Source organism: Heterodontus francisci, chromosome 5, assembly GCF_036365525.1.
Source record: "Heterodontus francisci isolate sHetFra1 chromosome 5, sHetFra1.hap1, whole genome shotgun sequence".
NCBI classification, from domain to species: Eukaryota; Metazoa; Chordata; class Chondrichthyes; order Heterodontiformes; family Heterodontidae; genus Heterodontus; species Heterodontus francisci.
Genome location: NC_090375.1, coordinates 183,294,401 through 183,321,439, shown reverse-complemented (window position 1 = coordinate 183,321,439; position 27,039 = coordinate 183,294,401). Strand labels below are relative to the sequence as shown.

General features: G+C 44.0%; 1 protein-coding gene across 1 annotated transcript in view; it reads right to left on the bottom strand.

Annotated features, from left to right (window-relative positions):
• LOC137370302 (collagen alpha-2(IX) chain-like) overlaps window positions 1-27,039 on the bottom strand; it is a 78,329-nt gene that overhangs the window by 37,496 nt on the left and 13,794 nt on the right. Inside the window, exons 5-19 of the mRNA XM_068032682.1 lie at window positions 21,818-22,208; window positions 19,657-19,734; window positions 16,663-16,749; window positions 16,492-16,545; window positions 15,439-15,492; window positions 14,129-14,182; window positions 13,975-14,028; window positions 11,073-11,126; window positions 10,896-10,949; window positions 10,678-10,731; window positions 9,442-9,495; window positions 2,521-2,565; window positions 2,383-2,436; window positions 2,228-2,281; window positions 2,046-2,099 (exon numbers count right to left, since the gene is read on the bottom strand). Of these exons, the coding sequence (XP_067888783.1) occupies window positions 2,046-2,099; window positions 2,228-2,281; window positions 2,383-2,436; window positions 2,521-2,565; window positions 9,442-9,495; window positions 10,678-10,731; window positions 10,896-10,949; window positions 11,073-11,126; window positions 13,975-14,028; window positions 14,129-14,182; window positions 15,439-15,492; window positions 16,492-16,545; window positions 16,663-16,749; window positions 19,657-19,734; window positions 21,818-22,208 (1,195 nt within the window). The remainder of the gene's footprint in view (window positions 1-2,045; window positions 2,100-2,227; window positions 2,282-2,382; window positions 2,437-2,520; window positions 2,566-9,441; window positions 9,496-10,677; window positions 10,732-10,895; window positions 10,950-11,072; window positions 11,127-13,974; window positions 14,029-14,128; window positions 14,183-15,438; window positions 15,493-16,491; window positions 16,546-16,662; window positions 16,750-19,656; window positions 19,735-21,817; window positions 22,209-27,039) is intronic.

Genomic DNA, 27,039 nt, shown 5'->3' with positions numbered 1-27,039 from the left:
CTAAAGGACATGAGTGAACCAGATGGGTTTTGTGACAATCCAGTAGTTTCTTGGTCACCATGACTGATACTAGCTTTTTATTCCAGATTTATTGAATTAATTGAATTTAAATTCCACAGCTTCCATGGGTGGGATTTAAACTCACATACACCAGATCATTCATCCAAGCCTTTGGGTTACTAATCGAGTCACAACCACTATGCTGCAATACCAGCTGAATTACATAGAATATACAGTGCAGGGAAAGGCCATTTGGCCCAACCTGTCTATGCCAGTTGTTACGACTGAGGCAGGAGGAGTGCACTATCTTTTCTAGTTCCACTTCTCCACAGGCCACAACATATATTTAAATGTTTACCCAGTTACCGATACGATCAATCATATATTCAACTCTTTATCTCAGAATAAAATACACCAACAAAGTTTCTTTAATAAACAACAAAATTATCACTTTATCAAACAAGATTTATCCAGTAATGAAGCAAAGCAATAACACACAGATTGAAATATGAAAGTTCCCTTTTTAAATTCCCAACACACACACATACACACACTGAAAAAAATACAGAAATTCTCTCTGCGATGGTCTGTTACAAAAGTAGACAAAAGAGAATACATTGACCAAATATTTGCTAATTCTTGAAGAACAAAAGAGATGATATGGAAGGATGTCAGTTGTCCCTTTTGGTCTGGTGTCTGGGTATATGGTGATGGGTCACTGAGATCTTTTCTAAAGCAGTTTTTCAGGCGGCGTTGAGAATTAATCTGGCAGGTATTTCCAGCTTCTCAGGAGAGATGCAGCACCAGGGATTCTAGCTCTCCCACACTGGATCTTTACAGAGTTTCTTCAAAGTGGTAAAGAAAGAGGTGAGCTGGATGGTTTCTTTTTCCTTGGCAGGCAAAACACCAACTGTCTTCAAAACAGTTCACACCCCAACTGAACAGAAAACAATATCCAAACCCAAAACAGAAAGTCAACCTCCTGACCTTCATAAACCTTGGCATTTGGATTCTCTGTAAACATCTTCCCCAGGTCACCAAGATTTCTGTTCTTTATTGAGCTTAAAGCACATGATTTCCAGCACAGGTTGTTTCAAACAACATCTCAAATGTCCTTTCAGTTAACTTGGTAAAAAAAACACATCCATGGAATCTTTCCAGTTTTAACACAAGTCCTCAAAAAATAAAATATTTAAAAATGGAAGCACATTTGTAACACAGCCTCCTCCTGTCTTTCCTGAAGGAGACCATGTGGCAGTCAATGACTTGAAAAAGACTGCAAATATTGTTACGACCAAGGCGGGAGAAATGCACTGTTAGTTTAGTCCCACTACTCCACAGGTCACAGCATATTAGTAAAGATTCCCACCTACTGGAAAAATAGCCAAAATAATCACTTTATTTATCACCAGAATAAAGCACACCAAACCAGGTTTCTTTAAACAACAACAAAGTTAACTATCTATTAATAAACCAAGTTTTAAACAATAATGAGAGGAATCTGAATATGAAAAGATTTTATAACTCCTTAATCTTCCTAACCCTCATGCACACACATATATTCAAATACCAATGGTTAACTGTGGAAAATGGTTATATTGATTTTATAACAGTTTTTGAAGGATAATAAAATAACTGGGTTGTAACATCTGGTAATGTTTTCCTGGATCGGTGAGGTGTCCTAGAGTCTAATAGTCAGATGCCACACGATGTCTCTCCAGGTGAATTTACAGCCTGCACTTCAAATGCCAAATGTCAACAAGTCTCTGCAGTCACTGTTCACAAAGTCTTTTTTTTAAATCCAGTCTTAAAGGCACACGGACCTCCTAGTTTTTTTTAAAAAAACAAAACTCTTATGACAATATAGATATAAAATAAATCTTTTCATAAGTAGCTGTTGACAAGGTAATATCCATTTAGTTTCCTTCCACATTTAGCAGAATTTGAATGGATGCAGATTCGCGAGTTCGGTAATAAATTAATGGTTAAAGTTTCTGTTGTTCCAGCACAATACTTTACATTATAAATTTTTTTTTAAAACTTACCAGAAAACCACGTGGGCCTTGTGGTCCTCTTGGTCCTGGATCTCCTCTATCTCCCTACATACAAACAATGGAAAATGCTCCTCTGTTAAATACCCTGTGACAGGCAGATAACTGACATGACCAAATCTGGTATATTGTAAACATATGTTGCATACAGCATTGAATTAGATCTGCTAGAGTACCTTTGCTCCTATTGATCCAGTATCACCTTGTATTCCTGGTATTCCCAGAGGGCCCTGAAGTCAAATAACAGGATCATTTAACATGTTTTTTTTTCCAGCTGTACCTCTTCCTTTAACACCCATTGCTTAAAATGTTGTTGTCAACTTCGACTTACATCATCACCTGGTACACCATTGTTACCATGGATTCCTGCAATTCCTAATGAACCCTGAAGGAAGACATATAAACACATTAGTTTTAGATCCTTGACACATAAACACTACTAACTCTGCACCAAAAATTACACATTTACCTTTTTGCCTGGAATTCCTTTAGGTCCTATTGGTCCTGGATATCCCTACAAAAGGGTTTTAAAAAAACATAAAATAACATTCTACTTGTCTAATAATTTTTTGCCAGCCATTAAAAAACACTATTGCAATCACACATGTATATTGTGTGAGACTTACCGCTGACGCATGTATTACTCATATCATATAGGGAGATGTATGCCATTTGTACAGGAAACATAAACCACTTATAGGGCTTCTGTATTCAATGTAGATGTTAGTAACATTAACAGTGGTTTGTCTCACCATCAAACCTGCAATTCAACTACAAGGTTCACTGTTGCTGATGGTATATAGTTTAATTCATTTTAATGTTATTGTCTGTTCTAAACTGATTAAGTTGTCTTCTGCAGCTATTGTAGCTGAATACTTATTATAGCAGAGGAGCTGGTGGAAGTTAATAAGAATGTTGCCTAGACAGAGCCAGAATTGTGAACCATTTATCAAAATACTCTAAAATAAAATGCCATGGGGCAAGGTTTCAAATTTCAAGTGTCTATTGTCCAATCCCTTTTTTAAAAAAAATAAAGTTTAATCAAATAGAGTTGCCTACCTTCACACATTTAGCCAAGCTGCTCAAACTTGTTCTTATAGTCCTGTATTTTTGGACACTTACATTAGGGCAGGTCAAAAATAGCAGGCACCATAATACTGGGGTGTCCAAACTAAATCCCAGGGTCCACAAGCAGCGGGGATGTGGCCCAAAGACGCCCTAGCAACTCTGTTCTCTATGCACTTAAAGGGCTGACATTAGTCATTAGCTGACATTGGGGCGGCACAGTGGCGCAGTGGTTAGCACTGCAGTCTCACAGCTCCAGGGACCTGGGTTCGATTCCGGGTACTGCCTGTGTGGAGTTTGCAAGTTCTCCCTGTGTCTGCGTGGGTTTCCTCCGGGTGCTCCGGTTTCCTCCCACAAGCCAAAAGACTTGCAGGTTGGTAGGTAAATTGGCCATTATAAATTGTCACTAGTATAGGTAGGTGGTAGGGAAATATAGGGACAGGTGGGGATGTTTGGTAGGAATATGGGATTAGTGTAGGATTAGTATAAATGGGTGGTTGATGGTCGGCACAGACTCGGTGGGCCGAAGGGCCTGTTTCAGTGCTGTATATCTAATCTAATTAGTGAGCCCCTCGCGGGTCCCAGTGGTCCACCCGGAAATGTGCGCCATTCCCACTAGTCACGTGGGCGATTAGTCCACCGAGATCGCGCGTGGGCAACCACTTTACATAATGGAGGCGTGGGGCCCTGGATAATCACACGGCAGGGTGGGATGCAAGATGCCAAATATGGCGTTGGATGACTCCACAGCATGTGCTGGCACCATAGTTAAAGCCCTGCTTGCATTGCTGACTTGGACTCATTTGCAGTGCTCTCTGGTAAAATGGTTGTGACTCCCGGACCCTCCCCACCACCAACCCCCCACCCACCTCCAGAGATAGACCCCGCACTATGGCAGAGGCAAGACATTGGGTGGCCCCATAGTTTAGTTATGCCTCCCTTGAGATTCTCCTCCAGGCTGCAAGGGAAAGGCGAGAGGTCTTCTTCCCCAGTGATGACCCCGGAACTGGGCACAGTGCTGCAAGAAGGTCAATGACCTCCTGCATTCTGCCAAGGTGACTGCTCCACACCTCTCTCCTTTTTAGGGATTGCATGTGGTTGCATGTGGCTTTGCAGGAGGAAGCGGGACATGGGGAAGGAGGCACCACAATGGCACTGGCAGAGGGATTAGGCATCACCTCATACTGACAGATGCTTGGCTGCATCTCGGCCACAGGCCACCTTCTGTGACACCTCACCCCCATTAACTCCCTCGAGAGTGGAAGGGAGTATGGGTTATATGTGATACCCCAGTAGGAGACAAGGGGCTGACACCAGCAGAACTGTCATGTTGAAGTATGAGAAGTATGACTATCCCCTCTTGCCATTTGCAGGACAAGAGGGCCCACAACAGGAGGGAGACAGCCCTGAATGGCAGAGGAAGCCCAAATCTTCAGTCTCTCTCAACAGCTGAGGCAGAGACACTAGAATTAGCAGGGACCCAGGGCGGCCACTCCTTATCTGATGGAGAGACTGGAGTCTTCATACGAGAGTGAGGATTGTCTTCCATCGACATACCGTTCTGGAGACTCACATCATGTGTGGTTGGCATGACAAGATCTGCACGGCCTAACCCACACACATGTTTGTGTTCTCTCATGCAGGTCAGTGTCCACAGCAGACTCCAACAGAAGGGGACGTAATTCCACCTCTGAGGAGGAGCAGCAATCAGAGGATGCAGCATCCCATGATTCTCCTGTACCCTCCATCAACGTGGGTTTCTGCTCAGCTGTAGAATCAGAATCACAAGCTGGTGAAAGCATCGCACACACACCCGAGCAGCTGGCTGAGGCTGAGACAGCCAAGGCCTCTAACAGTCAGAGGACAGTGGGTGTCCAGGCCCATGCTGAGCCCCAGGCTGATCAGCCTCTGGTATTGACAGCACAGGGAAGGCTGGAGTTGCAGAGAAAGGTAAGGCAAGATCTGGCAGAGGTGCCAGAGGCCATGCAGAGCTATGGGTGGATGACGGAGGAGTCCATCCACACCATGAGTGCTGCCATATCTCAGGCATGTGAGCACATGGATTCCTCCATCAAGAGGTTGACAATCCTCATGGAGAGCCAGATTCAAGAAATGTGTACAGACCTGCACACCATTGCTTTGGCCATGAGCTCAATGCAGCAGTGGCAAGCCAAGAGAAGGATGATGCGTCTGGAGTCTTCTCCAGCTCTTCATCCTTCCCTGGTCAGCAGGGAGGTTCAAGTGAGATTTGAAAGGGAGCAGGAGAGGCTGACCTTCACAGCTTGGGGCTCCCGTCAGGGCGCTCCGAATGGGGACACCGGCTCCTCAGCCCCTCTGCCAGTGAGCCCAGCTCCAGGAGCTGCACGCCTGAGTGGTATCCAGTGCAAGACACCCTCAGGCAGCCAAGGTCCTCTTGGCCTCAGGCAGCCAGAGGACAGCCGTTGAAGTCATCACAAGCCAAGGGGTAGCGTGATGAGCAGCCTGGCTCCAGCCCAGCTGCTAGTGCTGGGGTCACATCTCATAAAAGCTCTCGTAAATGTTTAAAGAAAAACTCCTAGAGACAATTGGGGTTTCATGGATGTTTGAAATTTGACATTTACTTCATCATATAAAGTTTTTGAAATTAACCTTCATTGTGTAAAAGTGACTATTCCATCTTGCCTTAATTGTGAACTGCTGACTTCACTCTTCCCCCTTAGTGGAGGCCAATGTAGGCACAGCCCTCATTGGAATATGATCTCCCATGGGCCATAGTGCGTGGTTCAGCTGGGCGCTAGGCACAGAACACAAATCGAAAGGAGGCGACAGACAACGTGCATTGAGGGAGTCTTTATTGTTTTCACTCTGAGAGGTCACCATGGTGGCGGGAAGCAGCTAAGTATGAGATTGTCTCTTGCCTCCTTGTTCAATCTGCCTGGCCTCTGGTGCAAGGACTTCAACATCCAGTGCTGTCTGCTCATCCCCTTCCTCCATGTCCTCCTTGTCAGTTGAGGAGTGTTGTTCAATCATGTCCTCATCAAGCAAGGCCTCCCCCCTCTGCAGTGCTAGATTGTTCAGAGCACAGCAGACCACCAAGACACACGAGACCCTCACTGGGGCCATACTGCAGGACTCCACCAGATCGATCCAGGCAACAGAAACTCATCTTCAGCAGCCCAATGGCCTGTTTGATGGTCGCTCGGGTAGACCAGTGGCAAGTGTTGTACCTCTCCTCCACTGCAGTGCAAGGGTTCCTCACAGGTGAGCATAGCCAGGTCTTCAATGGGTAACCCTTGTCCCAGAGAATCCATCCCTGAAGGCGAATGGGAAGGCAGGAGGGTGGGGGAGCAAGTGGCCTGGAAAGCTGTGGCACCTGGGACTGTCGAAGCATCGTGGCTTCTTCCCACGAAGCGGACACACATCTGCAGGAAATACTTGTAGTGGTCGCAGACCAGTTGGACATTGATGGAATGAAAGCCCTTCCAGTTGATGAAGGGGCTGTCTGGTCCGTTGGAGCCTTGATGTCATCAAGGTCTATCGCACCTTGCAGCTGGGGGAACCAAGCTATGGTCCCGAATCTGATGGCCCTCTCAGCCTAACTGTCAGGGTCAGTCCGGTAGTGCACATAGTCGCCGGCCCTATTGAACAGGTCATTGGTCATCTCCTTGATGCAGCAGTGGGCTGCTGCCTGGGAAACCTCACATATGTCCCCAGTGGATCCTTGGAATGAGCCAACGTATAGAAGTTGAATGCCACGATGATCTTCAAGGCTATGGACATAGGGTGACCACCAAATTCAATAGGTTGCAACTTGTCCTGCAGCATGGCACATAAGTCAGTGACGGCCTCCCTTGAGAGCCATAGGCCAGGATTTTATTCTGTCAAGGGGGGTCTCCACGTCCGGAAAAAAAAAGACTCCGAGATCCCCGTGTCGCCTCTTCTCCTGATGTCCCACTGAATGTAATGCCAATAAGGCACTTGGGTGGACAGTGGCCGGCCTTCCACAGGAACAAGGATCCCGGCGCCGGAGGTCCACCCTTGGAGAGCTGCCGGCAGTGCCAATGCAGAGGTGGTGGCTGCTGCTGGAGGAACAACTACTGGAAGCAAGAAGGTCAGGGCGGGAGGGGTCTTGCAGGGTTGGGGAGGGGGTCCACAGGGGAGAAGGAGAGGGGTTGTCGGTCGCAAGGGCAGCAGGAAGTCTCTCAGCTGGTCCTACCCCCTTCCGATGCCTGGTCGCTTGTTCAGGCACTAAGTGCCTTTTCATGAAGAACACGCCACCGTCCACCCCCCCAAAAAGAGCCAGGAAGCTTACACATGGTTTTTCATGCCCTGCTTCCCTTGCGGCAACAGGGCTGCCCGCCACACAGCTAACTGTGACGGGAAAAGGCCCTTAATTGTGGTTAATAGCCCAGTTAAGGGCCTCAACTCGTGGCAGAGTGGGAAGGCCCTTTACAAGCCTTCCCACCCCGGAATAAATTTTAGTGGAGGCGGGATGGTAGCGGAAATCGACCCCACACCCGACACCATCCCACCCGATTTTATGCTCGCCCCACCTCCAAACCTGCCGCAGGGCACAGCATAAAATACCCCCCATAGTCTTCACTGACAATGCTGCTCGGACATTTGAAGGTAGCTCATTCAAGTCTGGTACACTGTCTCGTGCAGGTGGACCCTTCTTGGCATGGCCGGCTGCTGCTGCTCTCCTCGTGGAGCTTCACAGGCAGGTGCAACTACCTATTGGCCCTCCCTCCATTGGAGGCACCGCATCATGCCACATGGGTTCAAAAAGACAGGGTGTAGAAGACCCATGCCAGGTGATAAGTGGGCCTCCAGAGCACTATTGATACAATGATGACCCTGCCTTGGCAGCTGTGCCTTTGCTATTTCTCCTGGCGGACTCCCTGATGGCGCCTCAGTGCCCACCCTTGCTGATAGCCGACCCTCTCATCCAGCAGTATGGGCAGCCAAACATCTCACCCAACAGTGTGGCCACCCGATACAGCCACCCCACTGCAGACCACCTGAGACCCTGCTCAGCCTGTACTCCCACCCGAGACCAAGCCTCCTCTTGCAGAACACTCAAGAGCCAGCTGGCCCATGCAGAGCACACAGCACTGTGAGCTGACAATGGCCTCTGCTTCCCCCTTCCCCTATGCAGTGCCAATCATGGCTGCCTACCTGTCGCGGCACGGAGACCTCGCCTTGGTGCTGCCAGCTTTCAGCAGCTGGGGTTCTGAAGGCACGAGGGCTGCCCATTGTCCACTTAATTCCAAGCCCCACATCGAATTGCAATGAATTACATGCTAATGTATGAAAACTAAGTGTTCTACAATTTAAATTGCATTCCAGTCGCGTCGGTGCAGTGATGACACCTTGGTGCTTTCCCGTCACTGATTAAATCTGGAACTGAACGTCGGTTTTCCGGGTGGACAAGTCCGACGCGATTCTCCAGCACCCCCCGTGCCTCCATTCCCGCTCCAAATGGCTGCACTAAATTTAGCCCATAATTCTTACTCATTCATTTGCGTATTTGGATGTCAGAGGCTTGGATGTTCTGTAAGGACTGTTCTTAGTGCTGTGTTGCCTCTCATTGATGGACAAGTCCCAGGTCAGAACTCCAAGATCTCTAAGTTTAAGTAAAAACTCTAAGTTTTTAAATTATGATGTAATATACCATTATACATTTTTGTGAAATAAAAAAACCTACTAATGCTATAATTTAAGTTCTAATATTCTTCTATTTATTTGCATGCTGTTTATTCTATGTAATTTCAACTTTACACAGTTTATGCAAATATATATACATGCAAGTGAAAAGCTTATGTAAAAACAGTACCCCAGTATTGCTTCTGATACTACATGCGATTAACACATCTATCACCTTGTCCCCAATTTAAGGTTTTAGCAAAATCTATTAAGTTCCCTCTTGAAAGACTATACAGACACAGGTTATTCATAAAATCATGGAAGCACAGGTGGCCTTTCCACTCATCGTGCACCTGCTGGCTCTCTGGTAGACCGACCCAATTAATCCCATTCTCCTGCTCTTTCCCCATTTCCCCGCCCTCTAGTCGGCTGTAAGAAGTGATTTACTCCAATTTCCTCTTTGATTCATGGCCTCTTAATTTTGAAAGTATATCCTATTGCTCTACAATTCTGACTCCCCTTTTACTAAATTTGCTTTACCTACTCTGCTCATTGTTTTAAATATCCCAATCAGATGTTTGGTTAGTAAATACATAATAGTTTATGTCAGTGGGAAAAAAAAACCCACAATCTTAAAATAGTTCACATACTCTAGCAAATTTATGACTTGAAAATGGTGTTTGCGATTGTAAGAGCTTACCATATCTCCCGGTTCCCCTATATCTCCTGAGAATCCAGGATCACCAGGGAACCCCTGTTACATTTGGAGATATAAAGACATGTTAACAATTCAGAGAAACAGGCAATAAAGGAGTCAATGAAAAGAAAAGTCATGTGGTACATTGAACTTATCCCTCTAGTACCCTAATTCTCATAGTCTCTAGCTATATAGTATCTTGACTGTCATATTATCCAGCTATACAGTACCTTAACTCTCATAGGCTGGAATTTTACATTGGGGCGGGAGGCCCCACCCACCAGCCAAAAAGCCAGTGGCGAGTCTGCCTCTGTCAGGCTTGGGGAGCCACACTGGGATTTTGCGTTCCCCAGGCCCTTAACTGGCCTTGGGCAGTACTTACACCTCCTTGAAGCAGGAAGTCCCACCTAATGAAGCTGCCAGCTAAGCAGCGGGCCGGCCGCTCTTAGTCCCAGTAGCGCCACCAGGAGCTGTGGCCACTGCTGGGACTATACCCAGCCATCGCAAGTAAGGTGAAGGACGGCCCTGGAACCAAGGGAAGTTTTTTGGGGCCTCGCCGGAGACAATCAGCCGGGAGTAGTGTTGTGAAGTGGGGCAGTTGGGGCTTTGGGGGTAGCCTACCGTGGGGCACATGGTGCCCAATCAGGAGGGCCCCCCCACCAGCCCACAAGACGACGGCCTGGTCTTGCCTGGTGGTGTTCTTGCAGCCTTTGGCATCCACCCACCGAAGGTAAAATACTTGTGGCAGCGGGAGGAAACCCTTAAATGGAAGTTAATTGGCCACATAAGGGCCTTGATTGGCCTAGGGTAGGCGGGCCGTTTCTCACCACCACCCCACGTGAAATTGCAGGGGGGCGGGAAGGTGTCGGGAACGGCACCCCCCCCCCCCACACTCAATTATACACCCCCCAACCGCACCCCCTCCCTCCACCACCAGCCCGCTCATTGGGGGGCTGCAAAATCCCGGCCATTGTATTTATCCCGAGGGTGCCCCAAATCTCATAGTATCCAGCTACATCTTAAACATTCTGAATGGTTTTGCTTTCACTATCTTGCCTAGCAAAAGGTACATATTTCTTTCTAATATCTATTGCAAACTTATTTCCACTAATTAAACTTTTGTGATCAGGTCCTACACATCTGGCTTACTTTGAAGTAAAATATTCTGGATCTATTTCCTCCATACAATTTACCTTCAGGTGCTGTTTAAAAACAAGGCAATAATTTGTTGGAAATTACCTTTATTCCTTGGATACCTAGTGGTCCTGGTGGTCCCGGGCTTCCTGGAGAGCCCTGTTGCAAACAGCAAATACAATTAATTTAGCAATGAGCTCCATTATCTTCCAACTAGTCTCATGAATAACTTTCTGATTTGAGACAATGGACTTGCTGACTTGGAGCCTTAGGGTGAAACATTCATTTAGTTTGAACTGGTCATTCTTTGAAGCAGCGCTTACCATTTCACCAAGGGAACCACCACTGCCTTCTTCACCAATACTTCCGATATCACCCTTAAAATAAATTTAAAAATCACTGTACTGTTTCTTACATATTGTTACTTTCATAATATAACTGTAAATTGATGTTAGCAAGAGTTTGACATAATTGACAATAATGCACATTGAAGTACTTACAATTTCACCCTTGGGTCCTGGTTCCCCTCGTGGTCCTGAAAATCCAATAGCGCCCTACAATGTGTTGTCAATGAAAGCATCATCTCACTCTGTGATACATTTATGCTGTTGATGTATAAATTAGAATGCATTTTCACAAAGTAAACTTCACCAAAGATCTATACAACTATCTAGATCTATAGAGCGTGTCCGATCCGACCCGACCCAAGCCCGAATGCCGGACCCGGAAGTGCGATCCGACCCGTACCCGACACGTCGTTGGGTCCCGTTGGGTTCAGGTCGGGTAGCAGGCCTTTTGTGCCCGTTATTGACAGCAATAAAAGTCAAGAGGTTTTATAATGAGCATTTGACCTGCAAATATTACACTCTGGCACTAAATTGAAAATTATTCCCTAAATATCTCTTCAGAACAATATTATTCTTTTATCATTGAAGGAAATGAAGAAACCTGCTCCTAAACAGATTAGGGTATAACATCTTCTGTACCTTTCCCTTTCTTAGCCTTCATGTCACATAGTCTCTCAGTTAATCAGCACACATGGCAACCTGCTCTCAGGGCTTTGCCAATACCACTAGGAGTTGTATATGGGTGGCTCTGCATCTGAGTGTTTTTCCTTCTGTGTGTGGAAGGCCCTGTCTCTGTCTGGCACCTTTCAAGATGGTGCAGGTGAGAAAATAATTTACCATACAAAAAATCTTGAACACAAACCCATGTCACACCATTCTGTTCATGGCATGTTCAAGGTCTCTCCTAACACCCACAGGGTGTTTCCCCAACTCACAGCACATCAGCTTTTGCTCTGTGAAAAATGCTCTGCAGCTGTCAGTGAAATTGATAGCCCAACGAAACTGCAGGGTAAACTTCTTGTCCCCATGTATAGTATGTCTCATGCTACATATAAGGTGCATTAGTTAATAATGGGGCATAATGAGAACTTCCAATCAATTTGGCTCCCTAAACTTTTTTTGGATGTTTTTAAGATGTTTGACAAATACATAAAGAGCAAGAGGATAACTAAGGAAAGACTAGGGCTGATTAAAGACCAAAAAGGAAACTTGTGTGTAGAGGTGGAAGAAATGGGCATGGTTCTTAATGAATGCTTTGTGTGTGTCTTCACAAAAGCAGGGGGGGGGGGGGTGGCGGGGAGGGGAGAGGGAGTGAAATGCAAACATTGTAGTTGAGGAAGAAGAGGTTGAAATATTGGAATGTACAAACAGTGAGAGAGGAAATATTGAGAGGTTTGACATCTTTGAAAGTAGATAAATCGCCAGGTCCGGATGAAATGTATTGCAGGTTGCTAAGAGAAACAAGAGAGACCATCATTTTCCGATGCTCTCTCGCTATAGCCATGGTACGGGTGGACTGCAGGACTGCTAATGTTGTACCATTGTTTAAAAAAAGGAGGAAGGAATGCACTAAGTAATTACAGAGCCATCAGCCTAACCTTGGTGATGGGAAAACTATTAGAAAAATTTCTGAGGGACAGTATAAATCGTCATTCAGAATGGCATGGATTAATGAAGGATGGTCAGCAAAGATTTGTTAAGAAAAGTTCATGTCTGACTACAAAAGCAGAATACCATGGATGTGGAAACCTGAAATAAAAACAAAATTGGCAGAATCCCAGTTCTGATGAAAGGTCATTGACCTGAAATGTTAACTCTGTTTCTCTCTTCACAGATGCTGCCAGATCTGCTGAGTATTTCCAGCATTTTCTGTTTTTATTTCTGATTTCCAGCATTCACAGTATTTTGCTTTTGTATAAAATGCTAGTTAGGCCACAGCAGAGTACTGTGTACTGTCCTGGTCACTACATGACGGGAAGGATGTAATCGCATTATAAAGAAGGAGATTTACAAGGATGTTGCGACGAATGGAAAATTTTAGCTACAAGGAAAGATTGGACAGGCTGGGGTTGTTAGGAACAGAGGAGGCTGAGGAGAGATTTAATTGAGGTGTATAAAGTTGAGGGGTCTAGATAGAAAGGATGAGAAGGATCTATTTCCTTTAGCAGAGAGGTCAATAACCAGGGAGGACAGAATTAAAGTAATTGGGAGAAGGATTAGAAGAGAGTTGAGGAGAAATTTTTCAGCCAGAGGTTGGTGGGGGTCTGATACAGACTATCTAAAAGGGTGGTAGAGACAGAAATCCTCATCGCAGTTAAAAAATACTTGGATGTGCACTTGAAATGCCATAACCAACAGGGCTACGGACCAAGGGCTGGAATGTGGGATTGAGCTGGATAGCTCGTTTTTGGCTGGCACAGGCACATTGAGCTGAATGGCTTCCTTCTATACCATAGATTTTTCCATGTTTCTGAAATGACCGAAGTAACTAGTAAAGTTATTCCCATGAAAGCATGTTGAAACATACAACTGCCTGTTTCTATCTTTAAATGTTTCATTCTGTAAAGCACTTGGAGCATTTTTCTTCATTGAAGACACTTTATGAACAATATAATTCATCAAAAAATGTTAGACTGTTTGTTTGAAAGTTTAACCGTTCCTCTATTTTTCTTTAATTAAAACGCCTCGCAAAATTGGCACTGTTATATCAGGCATGTGGGAAACAGAGACCAAAGAGTAATATTGGGGATATATTTTCCCTGTTTTGCTAATTTTCGTACAAAGTAGGCATGAACATTCCCTGCTAATGCCAATGTCAGGGTTTTTTTCCAACTAAAATTATAAAACTGAGAAAAATATAATTCTTTTTCACAATTGTTTGTTTATACATATGTAAATATTTTCCTTGGAGCACAATAGTGGCTACTTTGAATCTATTGATAACTCATTCCCCATACATGCACCAAAGGCCCCTCAGTTATGCTCGGTTTATGCCTTGCACATGTTGGCACCCATAATCTTTGGTCTTTTCTTATGTACAATATTTTCCTAGTACCTTTTCCCCTTGTTTGCCAGGAACACCTTTCTCTCCATGAGGACCAGGAACACCCTATAATATAAAAACAGTTTCATCTTAAGTTTCACACAATATAAGCAGAACATTCTTCAATATATTTCTAGCTTTTTGGAACAATGGGATTCATGTGTACCATAGCTCCTGAGTAACCTGGATCTCCGTGAGAACCCTCTTCGCCTTCTTCACCCTAGATGACATAAAATGATAGAAACTAAGTATAATGTACAAAAGGCATATTTTGTGATCACACTGTTTCACCAGCAAACAAGATTATCTTTTTACCTGTGAGTACTCAATTTAATCAAACATAACCAGTGTACATTCATAGCGAGGCTATTTTCTGTGTTCTATTACCTTCCTCTCTCTCTACTGAAGTATTTACCATCTTTTATTTCTAAGAACACAAGAATTAGGAGCAGGAATAGGCCATTCAGCCCTTCGGGTCTGCTCCAACATCCAATAAGATCATGGCAGATCTGATTGTGGCCTTAACTCCACTTTCCTGCCTGCCCTCCCCGCCATAACCCTCGACTCCCTTAAAGATCAAACATCTGTCGAACTCAGTCTTGAATATATTCAATGACCCAGCTTCCGTTGCTCATGGGGGTAGAGAAATCCAAAGATTATTGACACTCTGAGAGAAGAAATTCCTCCTCATCTCCATCTTAAATGGAAGACCCCTTATTCTGAAACTGTGACCCCTAGTTCTAGATTCCCCCATGACAGGAAACATCCTCTTAGCATCTACCCTGTCAAGCCCCTTCAAAATCTTTTTGTTTCAATAAGATTGCCTCTCATTCTTCTAAACTCCAATGAGTACAGGCCCAACCTGTATCCTGTAGCCATTCTTCATAACTGAGCAGAAACTGTAAGTGTCAACAGCTATTTGACTACATGAGACCGTTCCAGTTAAGTCCAATCCTGTCTTGATTTGATGCTCACATGGGAACATCTTTTCAGAGGCAAGGAGGTGGGGCAATGGGGCTTATGGGTGGGGGGACGGGTGAGTGCTCTTTCAATAACAATCCGAAACTCATTTGTAATTGTCGCCTCTGTAGTCCAGGGTCTCTGCGGCACCACAACACAGACTCGCTTAAGATCAACTTAAGCAGTGGTCAGGTCTGGGATCTTTCTAGTTTTATAGGCTCAGCATAATGGATCACTTATTCACTGAGCTACTGTGGAGCCCCAACATGTATTTTAATATAAACTGAGTGAAATAATCCAATAGGTAATTTTAAGTTAAACATATTTATTTTTTTAAAAACTGCTAAAATTGAGAGCACAAATGCTAAACACTGATTAAAAGTGTAAATCCTTCCAGGTTATTCGTCAGAGACAAAGAATACAACCTGTAAAGAATCTTGGTCTCCTAATGTAAAGTGTATACTCACACTTACAAGACGTGGAATGTATTTATTATGTATTACAATTGAAACTTACCCTTGGTCCTGGATCGCCTTGTCTTCCTCGGGCTCCTTTAAAACCTCGATAACCCTACAACACACGCACATCATTCAATTTTAGCATCCATTGCAAACATGTACAACAATCAAGTTTCTCTTGTATAAGTGGTAGGAACAATGAATATACTTAAAAGAACTGTACCCTTCCACTTACAATTTAAGAGTGGAATCTCGCCATCAAGGCTTCTTAGAAGAGGAATTTACTTTTTGCATCCAATTTATTCTAAATATTTTCAAAATTACTTTTGAATATTCTCAACCAAAAAGGAGAGTCCCAATGACACTATGGCAATGGATGAGGTGGTGAGAGACTCTATTGAAGGCAACAGAAAGGTCAAGGAAGATGTGGAGGGTAATGCACCACTGTACTTCTATCTGCGCCTCAGTTTCTAAACTACTTTCATTTACAGTATATGCCATTATTATGAAAGTATTTTTCCAAAAACAACTAAAGCCAGTGCAAGAATCTCAAAGTCTTCAGTTCCTTTTATTCAGATAATTCCTCCAACTGTCCTGCCTTTAGCCTTTCTATTTCATCAGAAGTTTATGTCCATAAAACTGATCTGTTGACTTTCCATACTGGGCAATTTAACAGCTCAAAGCTTCCTGCATTGACCTTGGCAGCTGGGCTATTTGTTCAACACTTCTCCCCTACTTACCAATTACCTCACACAGTCCATCTGAAATTGGAGGGTTACTATATGGGGAATCACGGGGCCGTCATTTGGGCTACTACTGTGTGCCACAGCTGAACGCCAGTCATTAGGCTTTGTTGGCAACGGTGCTAATTCAATAGCAGAAGGTGTGCATTTTTGTAGCGTAACACAATACAGATTTAATCCCACCTATTGAAAGCGAAACCATTTATCACCCCAGATAGAAGACGACCAAACTCTTCACGCATACTAGCAGTAGTGACGCATTTAAATACAGCAATTTCATTTTCGAGTGAGGTACCTTCGTGACTGCTTTCTACATTGGAGCCAAGTACAAGAACTAGTGTAAACTTACCCGAAGTATCCTTACATACCTTTCTACCTGGAGATCCAGGAAATCCAGAAGTGCCTTTGTCACCTTGGTAACCCTGTAACAATTGTGTTTACCTCAGTACCTTTAAATACATGTAAATTTCATAGAAAAGCAAGCATAAACAAGAACGTTATTCCCTGGAAAACTTCCTGCAGTGGTGGAAGAGGCTTACCTTTGGTCCAGGGAATCCGGGGAATCCAGGCATTGCAGATCTGCAGGGACATTCTGTTGCAGTGCCCTCAATGCTTTGTCTTTCACACTACATTGTAGTTTAGAATGGATCAAAAGATTCCAAAAAAAAAACATAATGGAGTCACATTTAGTTTGCAAAAATTCAAGAACAATTGGGCAAACCCTTTAAAAAGAAAACTGTGAAATATATGGCAGCAGTGTGGTACAGCACGTCAACTTTAAAATCAGAGCTAGGCCGTTCAAGAGAGAAGTCAGGAAACACTTCTTCACGCAAAGAGTGGTACAATTGTGGAACTCTTGCCCACTAAAAGCAGTAGGCGCGAGCTCAATTAGTCATTTTAAACCTGAGATTGATAGATCTTTGCTAGCCAAGGGCATTAGGGGCGGACAAATGGAGTTCGGATACATATCAACCATGATCTCAGTGAATGGTAGAACAGGCTCAAAGGACTGAATGGCCTACTCCTGTTCCTATGTTCATAACACCAGTACACAGTGCTACGATGGTGGGACCCAGGTTTGATCATGTCACCCGTGCTGAAGTCCTGATTTCAGTTGCAGAGGAGGGTGGAAGACAAAGGCCAGTGAAGTGAAACAAAGATAGCAGTGCTTCACTGGACTTATCTCCTGTCCCACGTACCTCCTGAGAGCTGAGCTGGTAGTGGCATGAGAATAAGCTCTTCACACGACCTTCTGAACGAAAGGTGTGGTCATCCCAGTAGGGAACTCACAATAAAAGAAAATAGGGGTAGGAAACAGGAACAACAACCGACTTATATTTATATAGCGCCTTGAACGTAATTAATTGTCCCGCAGTGCTTCACAAGAGCATTATAAAACAAAGTATGACACTGAGTCACAAAAGGAGATATTGGGCTGGATTTTGTGAAGGAGGCGGGGCTCCTGGTGGTGAGCCAAAAAGGCAGGGCGGCGATCCCCGCCTCTGCACTGTTTGGCCCCCCAGTGATCCTCCAGTCCTTTGGGCTCAAAATTTTAGGAGGCGGGGTCCCCGTCCCTTTATAGACTTTATAAGGATGGGGATCTCCCCTCCAAGAGCTGCCAGCCAATCAGAGGGCCGGCAGCTCAGCAGTATCAGCAGCAACTCCGGGAGTGATGGCCACTGCAGGTACTGCAGAGGCCTCAGAGCCAGGCCCAGTAGTAGAAACCCAAGCATGTGGATGAAAAATAGGAGGGGACCAAGTATAGACCCTTGGGGGGACACCACAGGTAACAGGAGCAGGAAGAGAAACCATTACAGGTGACACGTTGGCTACAATTAGAAGATAAGAATGGAACCAGGTGAGAGCAGTCACAACCACCTGGATGACAGCGGAGAGGCGTTGGAGGAGGATGGAGTGGTCAACCATGTTAAAGGCTGCAGACAGGTTGAGAAGGATGAAGAGGGAAAGTTTACCTTTGTCATAGTCACATAGGGTGTCATTTGTGACTTTGATAAGAGCTGTTTCGGTACTACTGCAGAGGCGGAAATCTGATTGGGGAGATTCAAACATGGAGCTCCGGGAAAAATGGGAATGGATTTGGAAGGCGACAAGTTCAAGGACTTTGGAGAGGAAAGGGAGCAAGGGTGATGGGGTCAAGGGTTGTTTTTTTGAGGAGAGGGGTGATGCTGGCAGATTTAAAGGAGAGAGGGATAATGTTAACATGGGGACCAGGAGGGGAAAATGGCTGGTCAGCAGTTTAGTGGGTATGGGATGGATCAAGGGAACAGGAAGTGGGTCTCATGGACAAGATGAGCTTAGAGAGGGCATGAGGGGAGACAGGAGAGAAACTAGGGAAATGTGCAAGTTTAGGGCTAGGACAGGGCAGGGCATGAGAGGAAGTTTGGCCAGGTCGGCTAGTGGAAGGGATGGACGCAGCAGAGGCAGCTGATTGGATAATCTCAACTTTAGTGACAAAGAAGGTCCATGAGTTCCTCACACATTGTTGGAGGTGAGGATGGAGGGGACAGGGGAGAGGGGTTTAAGAAGACAGTTTGCAGTAGAGAAAAGCAGCAAAGGGTTATCTTTGCATTCCCGGATGATCTTGGAATAGAGCAGTCTTAGCAGACAAGAGCAGGACCTGACAGTTTTTAAGTGGTCCAGCCAGATCTGGCGGTAGATGGCTAAATCAGTTGTCCACATATCCTTTCAAGTCTGCATCCCTTGGACTTCAGGGACCAGAGATGAGGCCGTACCAGGGAGCAGTGTCCAGGGTGTGAGAGACTGATCTTTTTATTGGGAACTAGGGCATCAAAGGTGGAGGTGAGGTTGTGGTTGAGTAAATCAGTAGCTGCAGAAATGTGGCGAATGGAGGGCCAAAGGCTAGATAGTTGAGATTTTCAAAGTGCAGTTCTAAGTCAATAGGGGGATCGTTTTTTTCCAGGGATGGATACAGAATGATTTAGGATTGGGTCGTGGAAGGCGGATGTAGGTAGAGACTGATACATGGAAGTGATCAGAGATGGCCTTATCTATAAATGATACCCTGGGACTGGCAAGACCATGTGAGATGGCAAGATCAAGAGGGTGGCCGTGTATATTGGTTAGGGAGTTTACATGCAGGGAGAGATTTAGGGAGGATAAGAGGGCAGTGAAATGAGGAGAGAAGATGAGTTGAGATGGAGATTGAAATCACTGAGGATGAGAAGTTGTTCAGTGCAGAGGCTGAGGGAGGAAAGCAGTGAAGATATCTCAGTGAGAACATTTTTATTGTACTTGGAAGGATAGTAAAGAATGATGACTTTGAAAGAGAGGTGAGAGGGATGGAGCAAGGCGAGATGATTGAAGGAGAAGAGCCAGAGGAGTAGGATAGAATGGACAGTAGGAATAGAAAAACAATGCATATACTCAAATAACTCTAAAATAGGTAGTGAAATGAAAGGAGTAGCCATTTTCATTTTAAAAAGCACAAATTCATCATGACAACAAAGGAATAAAATATTCATAGAAGGCAAGCTCATGAACTTTGTACTTACAACACCAGGCAATTCGCAGCAAGTGGCCTCAGTCGCCTTCCTTGGATTGCTATAAATTTTGAATTGTTGTAGATCCACCTGGGATATAAAAGAAGTACGGCAGGCGAATATAAAGGGATGTATGTGTGAAGAATTCCATCACTCCAACCGGAAACTTGGTTTATTTGGTATTTGAGCCAACAAAAATTAAAGTCTAAAACCCTGTGACATTTTAACCCATTCAAAACACATTCACCTACACAGTTTAAAATCGGGCCCTAGTACCAAATTGTAGGAATGAATTGTTCAGTTTTTGCCCTGTAACAGTTATGTAACTAACCAGCAGTCTGTATGGCCCTAAGTTAATTTTTTTTTAGTCGTTCATTCATGGGATCTGGGTGTCGCTGGCTAGGACAGCATTTATTGCCCATCCATAATTGCCCTTAAGAAGGCAGCTCACCACTACCTTCTCGCAGTCCATGTGGGCTGTTAGGAATGGAGTTCCAGAATTTTGAAGCAGCAACAGTGAAGGAACGGCGATATCGTTCCAAGTCAGGATGGTGTGTGGCTTGGAGGGGAACTTGCAGGTAGTGGTGTTCCCATGCATTTGCTGCCCTTGTCCTTCTAGGTGGTAGAGGTCACAGGTCTGGCAGGTGCTGTCGAAGGAACCTTGGTGCGTTGATGCAGTGCATCTTGTAGATGGTACACACTGCTGCCAGTGTGCGTCAGTGGTGGAGGGAGTGAATGTTGAAGGTGGTAAATGGAGTGCCAATCAAGCGGTCGGCTTTGTCCTGGATGATTTTGAGATTCTTGAGCGTTGTTGGAGCTGCACTCATCCAGACAAGTGAAGAGTATTCCATCACATTCCTGACATGTGCCTTGTAGATGGTGGACAGGCATTGGGGAGACAGGAGGTGAGTTACTCGCCGCAGAATTCCCAGCCTCTGACCTGATCTTGTAGCCACAGTATTTATGTGGCTGGTCTAGTTCAGTTTCTGGTCAATGGTAATCCCCAGGATGTTGATAGTCAAATAAATAGTTTTAGACATTTGATCCAAATGTGCTTTATTGGCCTCGATTCTGCAATCAGTGGCAAAGCAAGGGCGCTCGCTGCCGACCTTGAAGAAAGCTGCCCACAACGATCTAGCGATCTCTGTGGCGGGAAGTTCCCATTTCCCGACAGCAGTTTCAATCTGGCGCCAACTCAAGGAGATGTCTTGGCTTGCAGCAGCAGTGATGTCAACGAGTCACACTGAAGTATTCACAAACCAGGGAGTTAAAAGCATTTAATATGCTTCACTTTTAATTGAAATTTTCAGACATGAAATAAATTATGATTGGATTAAGATAGAAGCTAAAACAAAAATAAATCAACATTTGAGAAAAGAAAAAAAATTTAAAATATGGATTTTGTTTTAAAAATAGAAAAATTTGGCATTCTACAAATATAAAATTAGTCGCTCAGGACCAGTGAGGGTATTTAGTAATTAAGTTGCTGTCAGTTTCAGAGGATTAATGATGGCGAATGCGGACAGTTTCACTGTCACTACCATCCAGGCCATTAGTCAATATTTTTCCCTGCATGCAATGATTAGTGATAAATTTTAAAAGTGAAGAAGAATTTTCTACTTCTTAATAAAAGAAGAAATGTGCTTCAGATCTTGCTCCTGGTGTAAGAACCCAAAGCAACTGTACCTCTCAAGAATCCAAGCCAATATGTCTGTAGTATTCAATTTTATGAATATCTACATATTTTGCAACTTTATCTGAAGTTTGGTGGCGTTTAAAGCAAAAAACTTTATTAATGACGCCTATGCTTCTGCTTTCCCCCCATAAATAACTGACAGCAACAGTATATCTGCTAGTCTACATAAATGCCTCCAACACCTCTGAGTTACCTCGCTTTAGCTCACAATGGGCCATAAAGTGACCGCTATTCACTACAAATGCTCCTCAGTCAAAACATTTGATAAAATACAATTAGTTAGATGGAAAAGAATCCACATTTCAAATGATTTATTTTAGATTTACAACCCTAGAACACTGAAAAATGGTGGTCACATTGTCCAATGTTACAAGTACATCAAATTGCAAAAAGAATCCAATCTTAAATGTGGTTTATTTACGAATAGCTGTGTGGGCTAAAGAGGTAATGAAATGAAGTGGAATCAAAGGTGCTTACTGGAAGTGTAGCATCATTCCTTGCTCCTGTAGCTAAGATAGTAACTCCATCCATGCCAATGGATCCATATTGCCGAATGGGAGCTGTGCCAACCTGCTGACAATCAACAAACAAAGTCAGCTGGGTTCTTGTGGCACTAAGTGAGAGCTTGTGCCAGGCCCGGTTAAACAGCTGTCCCACATTCTCAAAGGTAGTGACCTCCTCTGCCATAGCCGCTATGTTGTAGAGTTCAACAGCATTGGTCTCACCATACAGACGGAGTCGGAACTGCTCGTCGCCGTATCTGTCAGTTACCTCCCATAGATTCCATACCATCTCAGGGGTATCTTCTCTCATTCTAAAGGTTGTGACAATGGAGAATTCTTCGGGGAATCCGTATGGATGAACAAACCTGTAAAATGCACAAAAATATAAATACATTTTATTCCGCATGCAATGATAAGCAATAAATTTTAAAAGTGAAGTGAGGAGGAATTTCCTACTTCTTAATAAAGGAATAAATGTGCTTCAGATCTTGCCCCTGGTGCAAGATCTGCTTTTAGACCTCTGATCTCTCCCCATTCTGGCCTCCGATCTTCCCCCTCCTACTCTAGCCTTTCCAATCTCTCTCTCTCTCTCTTCCTCCTCTTCAGTCCCCAACTGCGGCCTGGTGAAGAAGGCCTACCTGCCCGAAAGACATTCAGCCTCTCCACCTAGCCAGCTATGACTGAGAAACAGAGACGAAAATTGGTATTCGGGTCATACAGTTAAATGCGGCAGGACCTGAGGGCAAACAGTTCTTCTGGGTTTCCGAACTGTAAAATTGACCCAACCCCAGCTCCCTCCCTCCTTCAAAGATAAGCTCAGGGCCAATGAATTTGAGAACTTGGCTGGATGATCAGGGATAATCCAAATAAAGACTACTTTCTCTCCCAGAAAGAGGAGACAAAAGTGAAATGACAGGTCACCAGGGGTTCCTTTTACACAATCCTACTGTGAAATGAATACGAGTGGGAAAGCAAAAGAAATCCCTTCTAATTACATTTTTAAAAATTAATAAAGAGCAGGGAGGTTATGATAAAGCTGTATAGAATGCTAGTTAGGCCACAGCTGGAGTACTGTGTACAATTCTGGTCACCACACTATAGGGAGGATGTGATTGCACTGGAGAGGGTGCAGAGGAGATTCACCAGGTTGTTGACTGGGCTGGAGCATTTCAGCTATGAAGAGAGACTGAAAAGGCTAGGGTTGTTTTCTTTAGAACAGAGAAGGCTGAGGAGGGACCTGATTGAGATGTACAAAATTATGAGGGGCATTGACAGGATAGATAGGAAGAATCGTTTTCCCTTAGTGGAGGTGTCAATAACCAGGGGGCACAGATTTAAGGTAAGGGGCAGGAGGTTTAGAGGGGATTTGAGGAAAATCTTTTTTGCCCAGAGTGTGGTTGGAATCTGGAACATACTGCCTGAAGGGGTGGTAGAGGCAGGAACCCTCACAACATTTAAGAAGTATTTAGATGAGCATTTATGCCATAGCATACAAGGCTATGGGCCAAGTGCTGGAAAATGGGATTAGAATAGATAGGTGTTTGACCAGCACAAACTACGATGGGCCGAAGAGCCTGTTTCTGTGCTGTATAACTCTATGACTCTAATATCAGTCAGCAAAAAAGTTGCTTGTGTTCTATGTTTTTTGTTATGACAGGTGAGGAAGGGGTCTCAGGCTTCTCCCACACCCCTGGGTTTAACTTTTAAGTGTTTTTAGCTTCACCTCAGTGAGTCCTTGCTCACTGCTCTCTAATTGTAATTGTAAAGGAACCAGACAGGCTTTCTCAGGTTTAAACAAGAAAGGTGTAAGTTTATTAATCCTAACTCTCTAACTCAGTTAAAACTACTAAAAATACATGACGCAACCAAGCTAGCATGCATACGTGATAAACACACACACACAAACAGATACAAAGGAGGAGAAAGAATTAAAGGAGGAAGGTTTGAAGTAGTAGATGGAATTCAATTACTTTTTTTTGGTTTTGCTGTGAAGTCCTTGATTGAAGTTAAGTCTTGCAGTTCTCGTTGGAGCCCACAGCATACTTCCATAGTTGTTTGGCTGGTACCAGAACGCTGCAGGGCTCAGGGCTTAAGTTACTTCCATGGGTCCCTGGAACTTTGCATCAGAGAGAGAGAGAGAGAGACAGAGACAGAGACAGAGAGAGAGAGGGTGGGGGGGGGGGGGGGGGGGGGAGGAGAGAGAGAGAAAGAGCAAGAGAGACCTTGCTTCTCCCTGGTCTTCAAAATTGCAGTCTGTCTCAGAACTCTTCTGTGATGCACATTTCAATCAACTGCCAGGTTGGCAAGCAGGTTAGTCATGTGACCAGCTCTTTGCTTGAAACAGCATCGCCTGCAAGGATTGTTGATTTTTCAAAGCTTACTAAACACACTCAGTTGGTGGGGGGGGGGGGGGGAGGGGGGGCGGTGGAGTGCTGGCTCTTACACAGACAATGTCTCTTAATGTCTTTCGATCATTACTATTGACAAAACCAATCTGACTAATTGAATCAGGCGCACTCCCATTGTCTCTCTATTCAACTGTCTTGCAGAATGCAAATGTACAGCCATGTTTTCAGCCATTGCTCTGTGGCCCTTTTAAATAAGTTATGTTTAATGTCCAGTAAATGTTCAAATAGTGTTCCATATGATGAAATTAAGATGTTTCCATTTGACAGGTGTGGTTTCCATCACATTTTGAATACCCATATTAACACTGGGCGGATATTGCAGAAGAACAAAAATAATTCATGACATTCACAGAAAGGCGCGGATTGAGATAAAGAAAGAACTTGCATTTATATGACGCCTTCACAAAAGTAGTTACTTCATCTACAGAAAAGATCTCAGCTGCAAAGCAAGAGGATCACATTAGGCTGGCATCCACACCTGATGCAAGTGTCTTGTCATTCTCTATATGGAAGAGAGACTCAAATATTGTCATGAAGGAGCTTCCATTATTAATTTTTTTTGTTTAAAATTTTTTCATGTTTAAAAGATTGTGAAAATTGGTTCATTTGAAAGACTGATGAGATGCCTGGATTTGCTTTTTATTTTAATAAAGGTTACTGGAAAGACATTTTAGATTTTTAAAAAAACACTTACTGGAAGAGACAATGAAGTGATAAACAAACATAAAGAGCCTTGCTGGCTATTGGAGTTGTTTACAGAGCTGTCACATGTCTAGGTATATGGTTGTCAGGAGTTTTGGCTTGGACTGTTTGAAAGTTCAACTGGGGTATCGTCTGCTGAGAGAGAAGCCACCCAGCTCATCCTTTTCAACCTGTTTTGAAAAATCTTCTAGAATCCAGTATGATAGGTGAAACCACTGATGCAGTAATTCTCCCGAAAAGCCTGCAAGACTATTCCTCAATGTCTCCTGAACAGAACTGCTCCAGAAAGATCCCAGTGACAGCTGTCAACGTGTACCTGGATGTCAGACCAAAGGCCTTCTGGAACATTCCATATCTTATCCTTTTTCTTCAAGAATTGACAATAACTTGGTCAAAGTATTTTTTTTTAAAAGGTTGATCTCTGCAGAGCCAGTTTTTTCATTTTTCTTTTTTTTTCTTTAACCAGTGTGTGTGCGTGTGTGTTAGGTTATTTTAGAAGGGTAGATATTTATACTTTCATATTTCAAACCGCGTGTTAATAAGCTTTGCATCTTTATTAAGTTTTGTTTTATAAAAAATCTACAATTTTGTTGTTTATTGAAGAAACCTGGTTGGCGGATTTTATTCTGAAACTAATCGAGATAAAATAGATAATTGGCCGTATCGGTAACTGGGCAAAACATTTAAATATATGTTGTGACCCATGGAGCAGTGGAACTAGAGAAAGCAGTGCACTCCTCCAACCTCATTCGTAACAACATGCATACATCTTGCTGGTGGTTCAATATCTTCTTGCACTTGAACTGAATCAGAACAGCAGCAGCATTTTTGCACCTTTTATGCTCAAAGTCAAGAGCTTAGGTGTGACAAAAAGACATCCTGCTCTTAAATGTTGATTAGTGATGAATTTTGCCATGGTGCTAATACTGTTATACTGTGAACCACTGCTACTAATATTTTGACAGTGTACTTGTTCTTTTTCATTCAGTCCTGAGATGTGAGTGTCACCGACAAGGCAAGCATTTATTGTCCATCACCAATATCACTCAGGGACTGATGGCGGGAGCGGGTAAGTAATCAATTCATTTATTCAAATAAATTTAAATACTGAAATAGGGCTCCCATCGCTGAGCAGCGGTGTGAGGGGGGTGGGGGGGTGCTGCCATGAGGCCTCGCCGCCAACGGCAATATGGGGCCAGGCCTTCCCAGCATGGAGCCCTGTGGCGGGACTCTGCCAGTGGCATTTTCCAGCCACCCCCACCACGCCACAACTCTCAATCTTGGAGGGGGACGGCTGTAAAATTCAGTCCATTGTCTGTAAGGTACGATTCTGTGAGTCTGACTATGTCAGGCTGTTGCTTGACTGGTCTGTGGAACATTTCTCCCAATTTTGGCACAAGTCCCCGGAGGTTAGTGAGGAGGACTTTGCAGGGTCGACAGGCCTGGGTGTGCTTTTGTCTTTTCCAGTGCCTTGGTGATTGCCCAGTGGTCCATTTGGTTTTATTTAATTTTTGACTTTTTGACAGCAGTTATGATACAGCTGAGTTATTTGCTCGGCCATTTCAGAGGGCATTTAAGAGTCAACCACATTGCTGTGGCTCTGGAGTCACATACAGGCCAAACCGATGGCAAATTTCCTTCCCTAAAGGACTTTAGTGAACCAGATGGAGTTTTACAACACTCCGGTAGTTTCATGGTCACCATTACTGGGACTAGCTTTTTAATTCAAGATTTATCAATTAATTGAATTTAAATTCCACCAGTGGCCGTGGTGGGATTTAAACTAGTGTCTCCGGAGCATTAGTCTAGGCCTCTTGATTATTGGTCCAGTAACATTACCACTACGCTACCATTCCCATTGTAATGTTACAGTTGACTATCATCCACAATAAAGTTCAAATCACAAGAACTTAGGATACATACTTCAATAACGTTAATTAAAATACTAAGGGATGGGAATTTCAAAGGCTGCTACATGTCAAATCATTGACTCTCTCTGCTTCCACCATCCTCATGGGCACCAAGTTCCAGGTCATTACCATTCGCTGCATCAAAAAGTTCTTCCTCACATTCACCCTGCATCTCT